The 18608-nt window shown below is 37.8% G+C and overlaps 2 protein-coding genes across 2 annotated transcripts; both read right to left on the reverse strand.

The window, feature by feature from the left end:
- Window positions 1–789: 789 nt before the first annotated feature.
- Window positions 790–10815, reverse strand: LOC147230269 (uncharacterized). The gene is made up of 11 exons (XM_086154410.1): window positions 10675–10815; window positions 10484–10540; window positions 9349–9513; window positions 8423–8533; window positions 6881–6933; window positions 6199–6334; window positions 4298–4408; window positions 4031–4087; window positions 3761–3922; window positions 1580–1693; window positions 790–1486 (listed from the first exon to the last, which is right to left on the reverse strand). Exons 1-11 carry the CDS (start codon window positions 10813–10815, stop codon window positions 1427–1429), a joined length of 1167 nt encoding a protein of 388 aa, XP_086010536.1. The 3' UTR covers window positions 790–1426.
- Window positions 10816–12517: 1702 nt separating this feature from the next.
- Window positions 12518–17564, reverse strand: LOC147230270 (transmembrane protein 176A-like). Its single transcript, XM_086153549.1, has 7 exons — window positions 17425–17564; window positions 15506–15693; window positions 14582–14701; window positions 14002–14058; window positions 13562–13765; window positions 13048–13167; window positions 12518–12901 (listed from the first exon to the last, which is right to left on the reverse strand). The coding sequence occupies exons 2-7, from the start codon at window positions 15680–15682 to the stop codon at window positions 12866–12868; spliced, it is 714 nt and encodes a 237-aa protein (XP_086009675.1). The 5' UTR covers window positions 15683–15693; window positions 17425–17564; the 3' UTR covers window positions 12518–12865.
- Window positions 17565–18608: the final 1044 nt, after the last annotated feature.

The following is an 18608-nucleotide window of genomic DNA, read 5'->3' on the forward strand; positions in this document are numbered from 1 at the left end:
GTCTGCAGTCAATCTTCACTTTTATGTCTTCCTCAGCTTTACGCTTCTTCATATCACCTTTGTATTTCCGTTGATCCATTTTTAATTTTTTTGGTCACCCAAGTTTTCCGATCATTTACTTCATCTCTGTACATTTCTGTATTGTGTGTTTTTTGTTATTTTTCTTGCTGCCTGCTATTGCGTCACTCGCCTATCTCTCTTATTGTCATTGGTGAAGAGTCAATGTTCAGATTTGATGTTTCTCTTCCATGTATTGCCCCAGTCCAATCTGGTTTTTCATTTTTACATCTTCAGTTTGTTTGTTTGGTTTTATAAACAAACTCTTCCTCATTGATTTTGGGTTTTTGAGTCCTCACTCAAAATTCGCCCTGAACTTTATTTTCTCACAATAAACCGAAATAAAATTCCATCAGACCAGCTGCTTTACGTAAACAGGCTGTCTCTGGAACTAATCTCCCTGCTTTAGTTTTCAACTCACAGATGTTTTTAATGAATAATGAAAGAAATCCTCCATATCCATTAAAATGACTCAGGTTGCAAAAAATGGTTTGGAATGACACAACTGAGATGTGTGTTTATTTGAATGCTTTAAATGTCTTTCTTTAATAACAAAGACTTGCATAGACTGCTTTGCTCAAACTGAAGTGCTGGTTTTCAACCTTCTAATCAGGCAGGATATTTTTCACAGCACTTCAGTTTTAATATTGAATTAACAAAATGGGAATTAAAATGCTCTGCGTATAGGTGTGGGCTTCTAGAAAATTGAGTCTTTCGTCAAACTGCCAAAAAAAAAATTGATTGAGAAGGTGCTGCTGATGAGGAGCAGCTGTCGCAGGAGACAGCTGTGTGAGACCGTGTGTTCAGAGAGGAATTCAAAGGTAAATACTCTTCACTTTTATAGCCCTTTCACAGCCTTGTGGTTTTCTAAGCGCTTTACACCATTCAGTCACCAATGTCGTCAGAGCTGCCGTGCAAGGCACTAACCAGGCGGTCGCGGAGAAAATGGGCTTTCGGTGATTTACCCAAGGACTCTTTTGCATGCAGACAAAGGGAGCGGGGAATCAAACCGCCGGTCTTCTAATTAAATATACGCCCGCACTAAAAACTGAGCCTTGTTTTTAAATATGTCCAGTCTATCTAAGTGACATTCATTTTGTCTTTGTTTTTTTAATTCCAGTTTACCTGCAAAGTAATTTCAAGAATTCATTCTTTGATGCAATTTTTTTTTTCCCCCAACACAAGCTTGAGTTTTCTCTTTATTTAACCACGTTTCTTTTTTCAGCACAAGCGCAAAACAACATTTTTTTTAAGGTAGATACATTTTAGCAGATATACAAAAAAGATTATATGGTTGGACATCGTGTCAACACTGACACCCCGGCAGCACTGTTGCGATATTGTCATTTTTTGCTTGTTGGCTGTGGTTCTAAGCACCAGGACTCACGACAACCACCATCGGCGGCTGATACTTTTCAGCTTCTCCAACCTGTTGGACCAGAATAAAGTTTATTTTCATCCAGACCGCCCACTTAATTTCAATTTCAACTTATAATGAGTATCAGCGTGTCTTGGTTCATACAGACTGCTCGTCCCCTACCAATGCCTTGATGCCCAGAACAGTTACGTAGATGTTGGCAAACAGCTGTACAGCAGCCAGAACAATCAGGGTGATGTCCATGGATGTCAACAATCTCTGAAGTCCAAAACAAAATAAAAAGAAAAAACAAGGTTACCTCTGTGCGATTTAGATATCGGACGAGATGTGCTCACGCCATAAAAACTCAGGTGAAGTCCCTGCTTCATTCTGCAGGCTTTTAAACACCAGGCTACCACATGGAGTTTAATACAACAAGCAACAATGAACTCAAGAATGTTACAAAGTGTCCGATAAGATTCGAGAGGTATCGGTTGAAATCAAACTATGCGAGCAAACTCTGCATACCTCTATTACCCTTGAACAAAAAGCTTTTTTTCTGTCTGACCGTTGAAATATGTCAGTGAATAGCCTCTGTCATCCAGGTCATGGCTAAGCTGATATACATTATATCATTATACATTTCTTGAATCCACTCATCTCGGAAACAGAACTCGGGGGGGTTTTCGGGTAAATCAGACCCAGAGACGTGGCTCGACCTTTATGAAAGGTGTGTCTTTCACACCTCGAGGACAAGGCTGGCTCCCCTGGGTGAGGGTGTGTATGAGAATCATCAGGTTCATCTGTTTGCCGCTAACCCTTCGCTTTGGCGTGTTTACGTTTCAGGTTGCATCAAAAAGCCGCCCCATGTTGAGGGATGACTTTTCCGGTCCAGCAAGGATGGCTTCCTTTCAACCAGTGGTTGGTAACAAATTATAGTTTTTTCATTCGACCTTCCAGATCTTATTTTGAAAAACAGCTGTTTTCCATCTTCGCACGTCATTTTGTAATTGCCTAACATAAAGTGTAATGGTGATGAAATAACGTGAACTGACAAAAGCTCCCCTGGCAAAGATGTGTTGTTTTTGAAGGATGTTATTGATTGTTCTTTGAGCGGTTAAGCTGAACTGTGAGGGGATTTTGATTTTTTTTTTTTTTTTTTTAAGACATTTTTCAACACAAAACATTGTAAAGAATAAATTATTTTTTACTGTTTTGCAGCTTCATAGAAAGTTCAGCTCGATATGTGTTTGTCCCTGTCTCGTACCCTCATGGCTGTTGGAAACGCTCTGTGTTATAACTGAAGACCCCCGAGTTTTTGGGTAGGAGACGAAGAGCATATTATCAGTGTATTCTCTGTATCACTCAAGCCTACGTTGTCTTCTATGCACGCCGCACCGTCTGATAAGGCCAAATCATCCCTGTAGCATCTTCGTGCTTTTTGTCGTTTTAATTGTTGTTGTTTAAACAACAACAATGGAGGGACCAAAAAGGACCAAAGGAAGGACGATGTCCCCCAAAAGGGCGCACTCTACTTCTTTCCATACAAAGGGTTTCGTAAGGATAGGAGACACAGTTGTGTTTCTCCTTAGTTTTATTCAAAGCAGATGGTTTGCAGAGATCCTGTGTGTGGTACTGGTCATGTTGGCCAGCTACTTCTGTCCTGAACTAGCCAACTCTTAACTTTTTTGACTTTTTTTTTTCTGCAGTGTTGTCTACATCCTCCAGGACTATTCAAAGAATGTGATATTAATTTTTCTCATATCTACGTCATCTTTTTCTCTTCCCAGAAGTTCTTACCTTCTCACTTAGCAGTTGGCTTGATGCACTTTTTTGTTAAGATTGTTCGTAAATATAAGTAAGATACAGTATATTATCACTGGCTAGTGCTGATTTCTGGAGCATTTCTTGGTAAATTAATTTGTATTTTTATTTCCCAGCAATGTTTTGGGTCATCTTTAAATATGCCAGTGTTCTCCTAGCAATACCTACCATTTAAAACAATTCACAAGTTTAATAAGTTAGTCAAATCAGTCATGTACAGAGGAGGGATAGCGAATATATTGGAAGACGGATGCTGGAATTGGAGCTGCCAGGCTGGACGTCCAAGACCGAAGAGAAGATTTATGGACGTAGAGAGAAGATATGAAATTAGTTGGTGTGAGAGAGGAGGATGCAGAGAAAAGGTTGAGATGGAAAAGGTTGATTTGCTGAAGGGAGAAGCCAAAAGGAAAAGAAGAAGAAATTAGTTTGTCAAATTCATTTGATAAAAGAAAAAGAAAAATGCTTAATGCAATATTACCCTTTAATGAACCCAAATTTGAAACTATCCTTCTTTTTGCTTACCTGAGCCAAGTATGCGACTGCTATGCAGTTTTCTTGACCGTCAATTCCCATCCAGTTGTCACACATCCAGATGATGGAGTCTCCCAGGTCTAACGCGTACAAGGCGATGCCCGTAATGGCAAAGATGGCTCCGACTAAATTCATGATAACAGTCCAGACAACCTGATAGGAGAGATTGTGCGGGATAAACTCTTGAGAATATCTTGCAGATATGTATCACGTTTTGTTTTCTCCTCAAATCATTCCTTTTCAATGACAGGCTTTGCTTACCAGGCAGTAAACAGGACACCGGTTGGCAAAAACTGAAAGAATTCCAGATGTGAGATACTGAGAAGAGGACAGTAATGTCTGGATTAGTAGAATATATTAATTGATTTTCCAAAGTGCAATCTGAAGAAAATAACTACAAAAAATCTGCATTTGCAAAGCAGTTCGGTACTTTAATGCTTCAGAATTCCTCCCACTTGTGGTGGGTAAATAGGGGATAAATCAGGATAGCGTTTTTGATTAAACAAGGAAATATGTGATTTTTTTTACCACAGCCCCCAGCCAGTAAGCAGCACCCAGGTTCGCCAGATCCCCGGGATGCGTGCTGGTTCGTCCAAGTCCCAGTCCGATGTTGAACAGACCCACCATGATCTGGATGGTCTGCAAAAAAAAAAAGGTTGAAGGTGGACCTCAATCATTTTCTGTGTTGTTGTTGCTGCTTCCCTGGCCTTCTGCACATCTTCATTTCTGGCCTGATCTCACCGCGTGAGGCCCGCCGAAACACGTGCACCTCGAGCGTATGTAGAAAATGTGCTGAAACAACTGGATGAGGGGACGGGAAACTTGAGACGGTCAAAGATTATAAACTTTATGTGGAGCATTAATTTGGTAATCATAAGTCCAGCTCTTGAAGTGCAGTAGTACAAAACTAAAGAGAAGAAATGTGAATATAGTGGATAGAAAATCAAATTTGAGTATAGAACTGGTTTGAACTCAGAGAGCGTGCGTAAAACCTTACGAATCCAAGGATCTGAAAATAAGTTTAAAAAATGGGAGAAAAAATGGATATACCGTAATTTTCGGACCATAAGCCGCGACTTTTATCACTTAAACAGCCATGCGGCTAATATATGGATTTAGGGGGGGTAAGGAGCTTCACACCGCTAAAACATTTATCCTCGTCACCGTCAGCCGATGAAATTCTGAGTCCGTTCAACTCCGACACCGAAGAAATCGACTTTGACGGTTTTAGTGCACGGAGGAAGCCCAAGATAGCGATCGGCTAGCCCAGGGGTCAGGAACCTTTTTGACCGGGAGAGCTATAAAAGCCAAATATTTCTAAATATATTTCATTGAGAGCCATATAGTATTTTTAAAGTATAATAAATTAAATATGTCTTACTTTTAACGCGACATCTGGTGCCGCATGTTTTTTTTTTCGAAGTGTCGCTTTATATTTGAGCGTTTCATCTATGCAATTTTATCATTGCATATTAGACATACCGCAGATCCAAATGCAAATTCATCTGTCCACGCGGCCTGGAATGCAAAGTAATAATTGTCTTTTCTTCCTTTTCACCATCTTTTCTGTTACAAGGATAAACTAGTTGGCTATCTGATAAAATTGATTTCTTCACCTTCACAATGACCCAGACATGCTCGGAAGCCATTGGTTCCAAACCCGACCGACGGATGACCCGTGAAATTTATCTTCAAATCTAATTTCTGTTTACTTTCAACTGACAGTATTATGAAGAAATATCACAAGTATTTTAAAATCAGCTCCAAAATTTTTTTTTTTTTTTTTTTCTCAACTCTAAATTGTCTCGCAGCCATATGCCATCACCGGAAGAGCCATATATGGCTCGCGAGCCATAGGTTGCCGACCGCTGGCCTAGCACTGTCTCAGAAAATTAGAATATTGTGATAAAGTTCATAATTTTGTAATGCAATTACAAAAACAAAATATCATACATTCTGGATTCATTACAAATCAAATGAAATATTGCAAGCCTTTTATTATTTTGATATTGCTGATTATGGCTTACATCTCAAGAAAACTCAAAAATCCTACCTCAAAATGAAAAAGTGATTTTTGTTTTTTTAATTGCATTACAGATGATAAAGGACTTTATCACAATATTCTAATTTTTTGAGACAGTCCTGTATATTGAGGTGCGCTCAATAGTCTGGGAATTATGGTAAGACCAGTTTTTTTTCAAAGAAAAATTGCTCAAAAGTGAGAATTCTTGTCTCAAAATATTAGAATATCATGAAAAAGTAATTTTTGTTTTAATTCCATTACAGAAGATAAAGAACTTTATCACAATATTCTAATTTTTTGAGACAGTCCTGTATATTGAGGTGCGCTCAATAGTCCGGGAATTATGGTAAGACACTTTTTTTTTTCAAAGGAAAATTGCTCAAAAGTGATCATTCTTGTCTCATACCCCGAGAGCAGTAGCCAGACTGCGACAGCATCCCGGCCCAATGCGAGGAGCCCGGGTGATGCGCCTCGATACAGGTCTCATGTCGCCGCCGCTCCCCTTGGTTGCTCCCTTGTGTTTGATCACAATAACAGTCATCCTGAACAGAGGGAGTTGGCGAATACAGTTACATTTATGCAATGTTTTTAGAAATGTGCAGTCTCATTCTGGAAAGTTATTCAAATATATTTCATTTTCACAAAATACTATACTATAATAATATAAACACTTTTTTTTTGATTTCTAATCTACTCTTTTGTAAAGTTAACATGGATGTTTTCTTTCAATCTGATCCACTGAATAATCTTTTACAAGTATGTATTTGGGATTGGTGTCTGTTGGAGAAAAATGCAAATAATAAATCACTGCTATAGAAATTCAAATTGAAAGCAGTGAGAAAATTTAAAAAAGGGGGGGAACTGCAGTTATTACACAAGAATCTTATGTTATCGGGGAATTCCAGGAAGAGAGCTGAACTTCCTCATATTTGCCGTCAGTGTTGTGAAATTTCTCCATAAAATCATAAAATGGACCATACCGTGCATATTAAATGCACATTTTATCATTTTAAATACAATACTCAATCTGTAACCTGTTTCTTAGTACGATGAAGGATAGCTTGTAATATCAAAAGTTTAGAGCTCACCTTTTTCTGTCTTTGTGTTTCGGAAACTCCCCCTCTCTGATCCTGTTGGATAGCTGCTGCCAAATTATTAAGACACTGTTACCAGCGGCTAATGCCTTCAAAGTAAAAGCCTCACCACCTCATGTCCACAAAAACATAAATTAATGTTGATCTGATGATATCAGAGGAGATTTTCTGAAGTTCTTAAAGTAATAACACCCACACATAACATACATATATATGGCTGAAAATAGCATTAAATTGACTTCTTGTTGATTTTTCAGGGCAAACATGATTTGGAGGGATCATTTCTTCTTTTTCCTCACTGCTTGCTAATTTAATTTGTCACTTCATGCAATTTTTTTTTTTTTTTTTTCAAAATTCCTTTCAGATTGTCAGTCACGCACACTCACTGTGAGATCTATATCACTGTATTCAAAAGACAGAGATGCTGCTAGTAATTCTTCAATTTGCATATTTAATTTGGTTTGGCTCTTGGTATATACATGTGATACTTTAACTACACCTCAGCATCCTTCTTCCCATGTAATCACAATCTTTCATTTTGTAAAGATTGTGTATATGCAACCCTTCCCTCCATCAGGATCAAGACAATAACAAGTATAAAATCTATAAACTTAATGCACCTTTTGAACGAATGACAAGGTTCATTTGGCAGGTGTTTATCATCATTTTTACGTAGAACGGAAAACATTATATCCATTATATCCCAAATATTGGAAAATAGCAGTTCAGAAGAGCCAATATATCATAATATATACAATATAAACAACATCCTTTGTCACGATATAGGAACATTAAAAATTTGATCTAGTACATGACTTCTAATATGCATTCATCTTTTACCTCACTTCTCCTTTATAGATTCATTAAGGGAATTTAGTATCAATATATGTTGTTAATTAAACCACTAAAACCCCAAATCAGCCAACAGGTAGGTTATAATGCAATAATAACCTACTCCATGACATAAACCGGCAAATAACTGAAAATGTACAAGCAACTCTAGGCTAGGTCTTTTTCACTGTAATTAGAATTTATTAAAGAAGTTTATTAAAAAATTTCAGTAAAAAGGCAAAAAGCCAGAACTATTCCTTTATTCACGTTAATTTGTGATTGTCAGACGCAAAAACGACTAAAACAATTTGCAGCAAATAAACTTCTGCCATCAAGGAATTCCTTGTGTCTTTTTGGCCATTTTATTTTCAGTCATCAATTATGTCAAGCTAATCAGTGTTAAAATACATCTACTCATCTGAACAACACCAAACAATCAAAGGTTAAGACAGAAAGAAGTTTTTATAAATCCTGGTTGATCCTGTAAAATCTAAAGAATTTTATTTTTCTGCTGAGGTCATTTTTGTCTCTTTCAGCTCCGGCAACTGGTCCTACACCGTGCTGATACCCTGAAGCAAAAATTCACATTAAACTGCACACGACTTCTTGAATTTAATAGAACGGCATCAAAGTCTGCTGCATAAATTCAACTAGTAGTTCATATTTCAGATTTTCACCTGCTCCGAAATCCCCCTTCATCTGTACCTTTTTGATCTTCATCTTGATGGTCCGAGCCTGGATACCTCCGATAAACTTGACGCAAAGGTTTAGAACAGTCAGGACTATCAGTGTGAAGTCCATGGATTTCAGCAGCCTCTGGTTGATTAAGAATCAAAGACTGTTTTATTGAAAGGAAATCTTATTAAATCAACAATTGCATCCCAAAACTTTCATTCTTTCAAACACAATTTGAAATTAGAAGTTTCTACAGTGGGAGGACGTCCTGAAATCCTAGTTTTGAAATAAATTTGTATTATATATATTGTATATATTGTATATATATTATATTTATTTATATATAAATGAATGAATGATAGATAGATAGATAGATAGATAGATAGATAGATAGATAGATAGATAGATAGATAGATAGATAGATAGATAGATAGATAGATAGATAGATAGATAGATAGATAGAAATTAGATTAGAATTAGAATTTGAAATTAGAAGTTTCTACAGTGGGAGGATGTCCTGAAATCCTAGTTTTGAAATAAATTTGTATTATATATATTGTATATATTGTATTGTATATATATTATATTTATTTATATATAAATGAATGAATTATAGATAGATAGATAGATAGATAGATAGATAGATAGATAGATAGATAGATAGATAGATAGATAGATAGATAGATAGATAGATAGATAGATGAATGACATGCATTTCATCCATAAAAGCATATCTTGTATTTTATCCACAATATTAGGATCCACTGTGAAGCAAATCATGTGTTTTTACACCGACCAGTGTTTGCTTTACTGGCCACTCAGGGCGCAAATAATCATATAGGAGGACAAGGTAGACTGAAGATAAGGTATAGAGTGCTCGAAATATAACATCCTCATGTTCGGAGTGAGGGTCCAAAGAGGTTTCAGGACTGAAGCATATAATCATGTATTCTGACCTGTGCCAAGAGTGCCACATTTCTGCAGTTTTCACCATAACCTTGGTAACTGCTCTTGTCGCACATCCAGAGGAAGGAGGCGTTGCCCAAGTCAATGACGTACAGCAGGATACCAGTAATGGCAAACACGGGTTCCAGCTTGTTCAAAAACACAGAGATGCCGGCCTGAGGACAAAACCAAGCAGAGACGCTCATTTTTTACTAAATAATTCCTGATGTCATTCAACTGTAATATTCTTGATGTGACACTCCTTTTGGACACATGGCTACTTATATTGAGCAAAACAAGTAAAAGGCCAGTTGTATCTAAGTCAGACTTTTATGACTAACTATTTTTGTCAGAGATTACATTATTTTCTACATAGCTTTGTTCATCCATTCATTATCTACCGGCTGTTATTGGGCAAGAGGTGGGGTTTGCCGTGGACCCGTCGCCAATTATTTTGACTGGCGGGCCACATTTTTTATTTAATATTAATGCGTGACCCAACTAGGTATCATGTAAATTGAACAAGATGAAAATTGGAATTCAAATATTTAAATTTTTGGGCATTTTATCTCAACTTTAAAATCATTAATGATCATATAAATGTCAGACATTATTTTATATGTCATCGTCCATACAAAAATTAAACAAGGAAAAAAATAAGGAGTTTCGAAATTCAATACTGATTGAAAATACTTATTAATATATTGAACGAAAATAGTTTGGCAGGACGGATAATAAAGCAAAACGGGCCGGATGTGACCCACGGGCCGTAAAATGCCCGGGTCTGAGTAAATACAGGCAAAACTACAATTCACTCTCACATTCACACATTTGGGCAATTTTTTCAAATGTTTTCCAATTGAACTTTGCATGTTTTTTGGACTGTGGCAGGAAACCCACGCAGATCAAGGAGAATATGCAAACTCAAAATCATACTAGGGTCTTTTGTGCTGTGAGGCGGAAGCGCTATCTAACCCCTCTGCTATCGTGCCTCCCTCCACAGCTTATGTTTTTGTGCAAGTATATTAAGACATTATGGCTGCTGTTGAAAAATTTTAATTTGCAACTCCCAGAGAAAATATTTACCTGCCTCACTGGGTATCTCTCATTTATTAACAGTCTAGACATTTTGGACGATTTATTTACCAAGCAGGAGGAAGGAATCTGTCCGGCCACAATCGTTATGACTCCAGTCACGATAAACTGGCAAGAGATCAGCAGATGGCAAAGATGTTGTATTTGTTCTTCAAAACCCAATTAAACCAAGCGGCGGGGAAAATTCTGCGAATATTTATTAGAATTAAGACACCGTGTTTGATCGACATAAGGATTTTTACCACGGCACCCAGCCAGTAAGCAGCTCCAAAACTGGTCAGATCCCCAGGATGGGTACTTGTCCTTCCAGGTCCGAGACCAATGTTGAAGAGGCCCAACATAATCTGTGCAGTCTGAAGGTTCACCACCGTTTTAATCCCCATCTTAATCATTTAAGGCCCGAATTAATTGATCGCTCCAATTTTCTGGTTTCTCACCCCGATAACAGCTGTGGCGCTGGTCCGTTGGGGGGCATCATGCACTGAGAGGTTTGCAGAGCGGAAGAAAAGAGTCTTCAGTGTTTGATAGAGAAGTGAGCACATTATTTTATAGCCATCAGCCATCATGATGGCAATCTTTTTTCCTGCAACACAGAAACAACATTTGTGTTTATTTCTCCCCCCCACCCGACCCACAAACTCACACCATTGCCTTGAAGCTTGTGCTGTTGTAACATCAAATAACACGATTATGATTTTTCTGTCCTTGACACAATGAACGATCCCCTCCCTTGGGTGAGCGGAGGATTCTTGTTGAAAGTCAGTGAATAAACAAGCGAGTGACTTAAAGTCTCTGGAAACAGCCAAAGTAAACAGTGACCCTGAAGGATAAACAGGCCTATCTGATTCAAACGTGCAGATGTGTGCACACAAGCTTTACACACCACAGTTGAAAATATGTATTTACTGTTTCTTTTATGCGAATGGTGTCATTTTTATTTAAAAATGTACGGCCATGTTGCAGAGTGAGTTTTTATTTCATGTCAGAAAGGCTCAGTTCAACGAAATAAAACACAAATTAAATCATTCACAGTCTTGTAAATAAAACAGCCAAACTTATCGGAAAATATTGGATTTTTAAATGTTGTTTGACACAAAGTCAAGTGTTAAACAATCCGTATAGTCAGTGTACTACAACAAAAAAATCCTTAAGTTCACATTTTTTCTTTTGATTATTTTAATATCTAAACCTTAATGAAAAATCTTTATCCTTGTTCAAATTTGAAAATCTGAACATTTGTACCAACCCAGGACCAAGTCAGGAGTTTTTATGGTAGCATGGCTGAAAAACTATTTTATTTCATATCTATTTAGAATTCTGGGATCCAAGAACTCACCTTGTAATGATCCAATGCCCAAATGTCGAAACTCAACTTCAGCAGAATCTTTTTGCAGCAAAAAATGTCACTTATCACATTCTCTAACCACTCCAAGTTTTCAGAATAAAAGCCCAGTTTCCACAACATTACATTACATTAGCCAACAGCCAATACTGGCAATGCCGGTTGAAAAACTACTTATAAAACTTAATGAGTCTGCATTATTTCATAAAGGGTATGATTGTATGTGGAAAATTGCCTCTTTCTGATCGTTTTTGGTGCTTAATTGATGAAATTATTTTTTCAGGGATAGGTTTACGAATATTTTTAGGTGAGAACCTACCAAAAAGCATTCAAAAACAAAATTAACATCAGCATAAAATCTCTGCCAATTAAAAACTGCCATGAAATCAGAAAAAGAGGGTTTTATATTTTTCAGTACTTCTATTTTCAAATTTAGAAATTCTGTAAAAAAAAATAAATAAAAAAAAAGATCCAGCCAAAATCTATCAAAAAGTATCTTCAAACCAAAAAAAAAAAAATCCTCCAATATTTATTTATTTTCACATCAACCTGACAACTTACCCATCAGCTGCTTTAGTTCTAATTGACAAAAATAATAATCATTTCCGGTTTTCCTACTACTACTATTAGAAAACTACAAAATGTGTTTACATAGAGTGAGTAAGAGAGAGACCTTGAAATTTAATTGTTAGTATTCCTGTTAAAAGATTCATTTAACAGATACACACAAAGCCACAAATGAATTAAGTGTAGTGCTACCTTTAATTGAAAATACGGATTTTCTAATTTTGCAGAGTACAAAAATACATGAAGTATAAGCACTGCCTGTCTACAAACACCACATTCCCCTTTACCTGAAACAACACCGTCCTTAAGCCAAAGAACCACATTAATTGCTGTATTAAATTGTTGAAAATTGAAGAGCCATACAGGAAGTAGCAGGCATTAGGATGCCTTAAAAAAGAGAAGTGCAAAAGACTTAGTATAGATTTGACCATCACTTCGTAACTGGATGACAGGAAATGATTTTTGACTGCCAAACAGATGCACGGAGCCGCCTTTAGTGGATCTTTCCAGTGGTCTCTCCGTCCTTAAGTGATGTATACATCTCTGGTGTCATCAAGCAGCTAAAAAAAAAAAAGAAGAAAATGAATAGTTTCAACATGTTAAAAAATGTGTGTTCTGCAGCCAATTACAGAATAATCTGGAACAAACAATGAGTCTGATGATGAACGCTGAAAAATACATAATAATAATAATAAAGAAATTCTACCTTGTGTTCCTTATCATTTATCTTCAGAGTCTTGATCCCTTTGACAACAGAGCTGATGACGATGCAAAGCTCCAGAACCGACAGGATGATACACATAGCGTTGATGCTTTGCAAGAGCATCTGAGGCAGGAACAAAAACCAGTGTTACCTTCCAAATATACAGCTGTTTTCTTTTAAAATATGAAAAAATGCAAACGGGATAGAAAAAAATGGGTTGTTTTCCTTTTTGTTTTTCTGGTCAATTTTATTGCATTTGCAAACAAGGAGAAATAATGTAAGATTATAAACAGTGATTCTATCTTATTTTAATCCTTAACTGGATCAGAACAAAGTCTGGTCCTTTCTAGACAGGTTGAGGATCAGTAGTTACTCAACATGTATGAGGATTATTTTGAATGAAGCTACTCTTAGACTCGTTACACTGGAAATCAAACCGTTGACACGCATCATTAGAACCTACATACAATTAAAAACGGACAACGGCACCGGACAGTGATGTTGTTCCCTCACTCACACGAATAAGCAGCTTTCCTTCCATGCATCTTTCATTCAACTCCTTCTCGTAAGGATCCACGGGTGGCCTTGTTGCTTCCCTATACCAGTAATCGTCTGAGCAGCTTCTAGAAACCCAGACGTTAGCTAAATTGATGCTGTAGAGATAGATGGCCGCAATCGCAAAACCAACTCCGGCCAGATTAAGGATCACATTCACTATAATCTGAAAAAAAAAAAAGATCACTTGTTGGCTTTCAACATGGAGATAAAATAATGCCATGCACATTAGCAAGGTACTTAAAGAATGTAGGAAAAACAAAACATGTCCAAGCCAGATGACAGCAGCTGGATCTTTTACACATACACACACACACACACACACACACACACACACACACACACACACACACACACACACACACACACACACTATTCGAGATGGAAAGCAATGGTACTCACCAGACACGGACTGGGGTACTTCTCAGACAAAATGCACACAATGCCGAAAAAAATAAACTGAAAAAAGAACAAACAAATGAAGCAAAACATGAGAATAACAGACTGAAACAGAGAATTTTCATGCCAGCAATGGGCTCTTGCAAGATGATCCAAAGTTTGACTGTCCACATTCAACGCTTCAAATTTTCCATAACTGCCACAACTATGTGACACAAAACACACTTTTACTGCACATTCTTTTACCTGGTACAATGACAGGTAAAAACACTGACTGATCAGACACTTCAAAGGCTTACAAAATAGGAACCGCTGGCTTGAAATGAGTGTGTTCACATTGTGAAATATGAGCTTATTAGCTACAATGGTTTTTACTTGTTTATTTGCTGCAAGTGGGCTGTTGATTTGATTTGCCAAATCACTGGGGGCTGCCTTACACTCAGTCGCCCTTGAGAAATATACTAACTTGATTCTTCCATAAATCATTTTCATTTAGTGTCTACAAACACTTGCCCAACTATAGAGAAGCAAGTGTTTTATCTAGTTCTGGCACAAAAAGGTCACCTAACATTAGTTTGCTTACCAGGCCTCCGAACCAATATGGGAATCCACTTGAATCCATTTGCCAGCTGGAGCCATAACGACTGCAAGAGAGTATCGATGCGAGGCCAATGGTGATCAAGCCAACCATAATATGCAGCGTCTGTGAAGGAAAAACAGGAAGCAAAGGGTTCGGGAACTTTTTCTCATAGCTTGAGTGTGGTCATCTATAAAAAGAAGAATCCCATGAGCTTACAATTAAGCAAAAACAATGTGTTCAAAAGCCTTATGTTGCTATCCTAACATGTATAGCTGAATGTGTGTTCTTTTTTCTTCTAACACAAGACATGAGTCAGGATCACTCATCTAAACATGTGTACAATTGAAGATATTAGAAATATGTGTATGATCCGGACTTTGGGGTAGATTTTTCATCATTTTCTGCTGAGTGATTTATTCATCATTTAAAGATGATTCCCTAGCTTACGAAGTTATGTGCATTCCAGGTGACATTAAATAGATAAATATACATGGTTCTAAATTGTCACGCATACATGGGGTGAAGGGTAGCACTCTGTCTCAGAAAATTAGAATATTGTGATAAAGTTCTTTATCTTCTGTAATGCAATTAAAAAACAAAAATGACTTTTTCATGATATTCTAATATTTTGAGATAGGATTTTTGAGTTTTCTTAAAATGTAAGCCATAATCAGCAATATTAAAATAACAAAAGGCTTGCAATATTTCAGTTGATTTGTAATGAATCCAGAATGTATGACATTTTTGTTTTTTTAATTACATTACAGAAGATAAAGAACTTTATCACAATATTCTAATTTTCTGAGACAGTCCTGTATATCTGCACACAGGATAGAAGTGTATCTTTGTTACTGGTTACCCTGTGAACCACTGCAATCCCCCTTTTCCACACACACACACATACACACACACACTCTTCAAACTCACCCCCAGGATGGTCTGAGAGTAACTCCCGAGACTCTTCAGGGGCTGAGACACAGAGCAGCACACCGGGCTGTAGCACAGGCTGCCGATGAGTTGACACAGAGGAGGCCAACGACTTTTGGGGTCAGAGGTCAGGGTCAACACGGTGACCCCTCCAGTTTTGGCCATAATCACAGACATCCTGCTCGTCCCTGAAGAACAAAAGGGGGAAAGTATCTCAACTTTAATTTGACTGAAGAAGAAAGCTTGTTATCGCTTTAAGTTGCAGCTGATGGAAATTTGAATGGACTAACTTCTTGGAAATTGTCATGCACTTTTCAAAGAAAAATATTTATCACTTTGAGATCAGTTGGTGGTGTATTTTGCATATTTATTGATTCTTGGATTTTGTTTTTTCAAGTTACAAAGTTACAAGTTTCCCTTTTTCACAGCAAAATTTTTTTTTTGTTGGGGGGGGGGTCATTTCTCTAACCAATTGGGATTCCCGCATACAGAGTAAGAATACAAATAAGAACAAGGAAGTGCAAAGTTCAACCTAAACTAATATCCAGGTCCAACAGTGAAACCTCGTAACCCAGTTCAAGTCCTTTTACTGACCATAAATATGTAGCACTATATGCAGCTTGTATTCTAATTCAGCCAGGCTTTTATAAATGATTAATCTAGCTAAGGAGGATCCACAATCACACTGTATCACTGAGCTGCCATTTCAATATACACATAATTCTAACAGATGCAAACATAGACATATAAAAAGTTACCCTAATCCATGAAGCCTAACATTAAAAAAAAACTAATCATTTTCTAAACTCATATTCTGCAAACTTGTTTCCTTTTATTTCTCTATTTTCATTAAGACAGATTTTTAGTTAATCGCATGAAACCCTTAATGTAAATGTAAGCATTTTTACAAGTGATCTAACTGTGGGCGGCACAGTGGGCCATGGGTCAATGCTTCCACCTCAATAAGAAGGGGTCTGGTTCGTGTGCGCGTGGGTTTTCTCCCACGGTCCAAAAACAAGCAAGGGATACATTGAGAAAAAAAAGCCCAGAATGTGAGTGAGAGGGTGAAAAGTTGTTTTTCATTATCTGGTCCGACGATTGACTTTCAACTGGCCCAGGGTATATTGCCCCCTGACAGCTGGAATTGGCTCGAAGATCAGGATAAGGGGGGGTGGGCATTATTTTGGCTGGCGGGCCACATTTCTTTTTCAAATTTTATACATGGGCCAACTAGGTAGTATGTAAATTTAACAAAATTAAATTTCAATTCTTTTGGCATTATATTTCAACATTAAAATCATTAACGATCATATAAATATACCGGCATTATTTTGTATGTCATCATCCATACAAAATTAAACAAAAGGAAAAAAATAAGGAATTTCTGAATTTTATATTGATTGAAGATATGTATTAAAATAACCACAGAAAATAGTTTGGCGGACCGGATAAAAAAAAGCAAAACGGGCCAGATGTGGCCCGCGGGCCGTAAAATGCCCAGGTCTCAGATAAGATACAAATATTAATATTACGACTCCAAATAATAAAAAAAAAAAAGTAAATAAAATAATAATAAAAATAACAATATCATGCATGAGACTGAATGAAAAAAAACATTGAGGTTGATGTTGAAAGCGTCTCCATTATTTTACTTCCTGTTTCGGACGCGTCACTCGTGGGGGTCGTAATGATCACGTGATAAAAACAAACCAAGCTGCTGTATTTTTTTTTGGGGGGGGGCGCAAACAACCCGGACCACGCCGTGCGTGTCACCTCGCCACTTTCAGATTTCGTGCGTGATCGTGGGCGGGGGAGGGGTCGGCGGTTGTAACGAGCACGTCCGTGTCCAGGAGACGCTCTCGCGAAGTGTCGCGTTGTTCGCGCGCCCTGTGTGTCACGAAACTAACCTCCGCACTTACCTTTCAAACTCCACGCAACGTGGAAAACTGAGTAAAACTTGTCTAGGAGGCTCTGACGGGGAGAATCGCGAATTCAGACGCGGAAGTCCGACTGTTCCGACCGTTTCACCGTCTGTTGCGTAGTTTTTATTTGCTGGGAGAGGCAGTGCAGTAAACTACGGGAAGTACCTCCCCTCTCAACTGGAAATATAATAAAAAAAAGGACGCAAAAAATTAACCCCTTTGTGCCATGTGGCTATAACTCAACCCTTTGTTTATCGACGTTTATTTAGTGTTATCCTCTGACAGAAATCCAAGTGTGAAGAGAGAGGCTGTGCTGAAAGAGTTAAGTATCGCCCAACAATCCAGGTATTCAAGATTCAAGGCGTTTATTGTCATATCGTCACCCCCTTAAAATGATCGCTTCAGTAAGTTTTTTACAAAAATGTTTTTTTTTGCCTAAATCATCTCCTCATGATGCTGATCACCTCTGGCAAAATTGCCTCCATCCTCAGTTAAACATATTGTGCCATTCTATCCCTTTAGTAGAAATTGCCTATGTCAAGAGTGTGTCAAATGGTTCAGTTTTTTGTGAATCTGAAAGAATAGCTTAGGCGATTATTTTAAGAGGGTGACGATATGTAGCGTGTAGAAACACGTTTCACTGACTTTGCTGCTCGCAGTGCATTTGAATATAAATTAATTAGGAATAATGGTCACCTTCTTCTTTTTCCTTTGGGCCTTTCACTTCTGGTGTGCAGCGAATCAACCTTTTCCATCTAACCCTACTGTCCGTCTCCTTCTTTTTCACACCAACTAAGTTCATATTGTAATATCCGCACGGACGTGCTCAACAATGACGATTTGTCGGTTAACACATTTTATCTTTATTTACCATCTCATCCCCCCATGCTTGCTTCTCCTGGACCGGGTACACTTGTTCTGAAGCTCTCACAATAGGCCCAGCCCCGACATAGGCCTCCCTCTCCAAGACATTTCCAGTGCCTCCTGTAGAGTTGCACTGTCTGTATCTGCAGCTCCGTGGGAGTTAAGTCCTGGAGGAACCGGTTTCGGGCTAGCTCACCCTTTACCTCAACAGCCATGTGGGCATTTGCTCTCCTAGCCAGGGGTTCAATGTTTCGTTTTTTGTGGCTCCTGCCACGAGACCGGACTTTGTTGTCCCGGCGTGTTCAGATTAGCATTCA

Source organism: Fistularia commersonii, chromosome 10 (genome assembly GCF_037954325.1).
Source record: "Fistularia commersonii isolate RoL2024-O1a breed Wild chromosome 10, RoL_Fcom_v1.0, whole genome shotgun sequence".
In the NCBI taxonomy this organism is placed as follows: domain Eukaryota; kingdom Metazoa; phylum Chordata; class Actinopteri; order Syngnathiformes; family Fistulariidae; genus Fistularia; species Fistularia commersonii.

What these genes read in the sequence shown, in the direction of transcription:
- LOC147230269 (XM_086154410.1), bottom strand. Translation starts at nt 10,815, where the DNA reads ATGGGGATTAAAACGGTGGTGAACCTTCAGACTGCACAGATTATGTTG. An exon ending in AAACACAAAGACAGAAAAAG is followed by an intron (nt 6,335 to 6,880) that starts GTGAGCTCTAAA and finishes CCCTCTGTTCAG; the next exon opens with GATGACTGTTATTGTGATCA. An exon ending in GGTGTCCTGTTTACTGCCTG is followed by an intron (nt 3,923 to 4,030) that starts GTAAGCAAAGCC and finishes CTCTCCTATCAG; the next exon opens with GTTGTCTGGACTGTTATCAT.
- LOC147230270 (XM_086153549.1), bottom strand. Translation starts at nt 15,682, where the DNA reads ATGTCTGTGATTATGGCCAAAACTGGAGGGGTCACCGTGTTGACCCTG. An exon ending in ACTCTCAGACCATCCTGGGG is followed by an intron (nt 14,702 to 15,505) that starts GTGAGTTTGAAG and finishes TTTCCTTCACAG; the next exon opens with ACGCTGCATATTATGGTTGG. An exon ending in AGTACCCCAGTCCGTGTCTG is followed by an intron (nt 13,766 to 14,001) that starts GTGAGTACCATT and finishes TTTTTTTTTCAG; the next exon opens with ATTATAGTGAATGTGATCCT.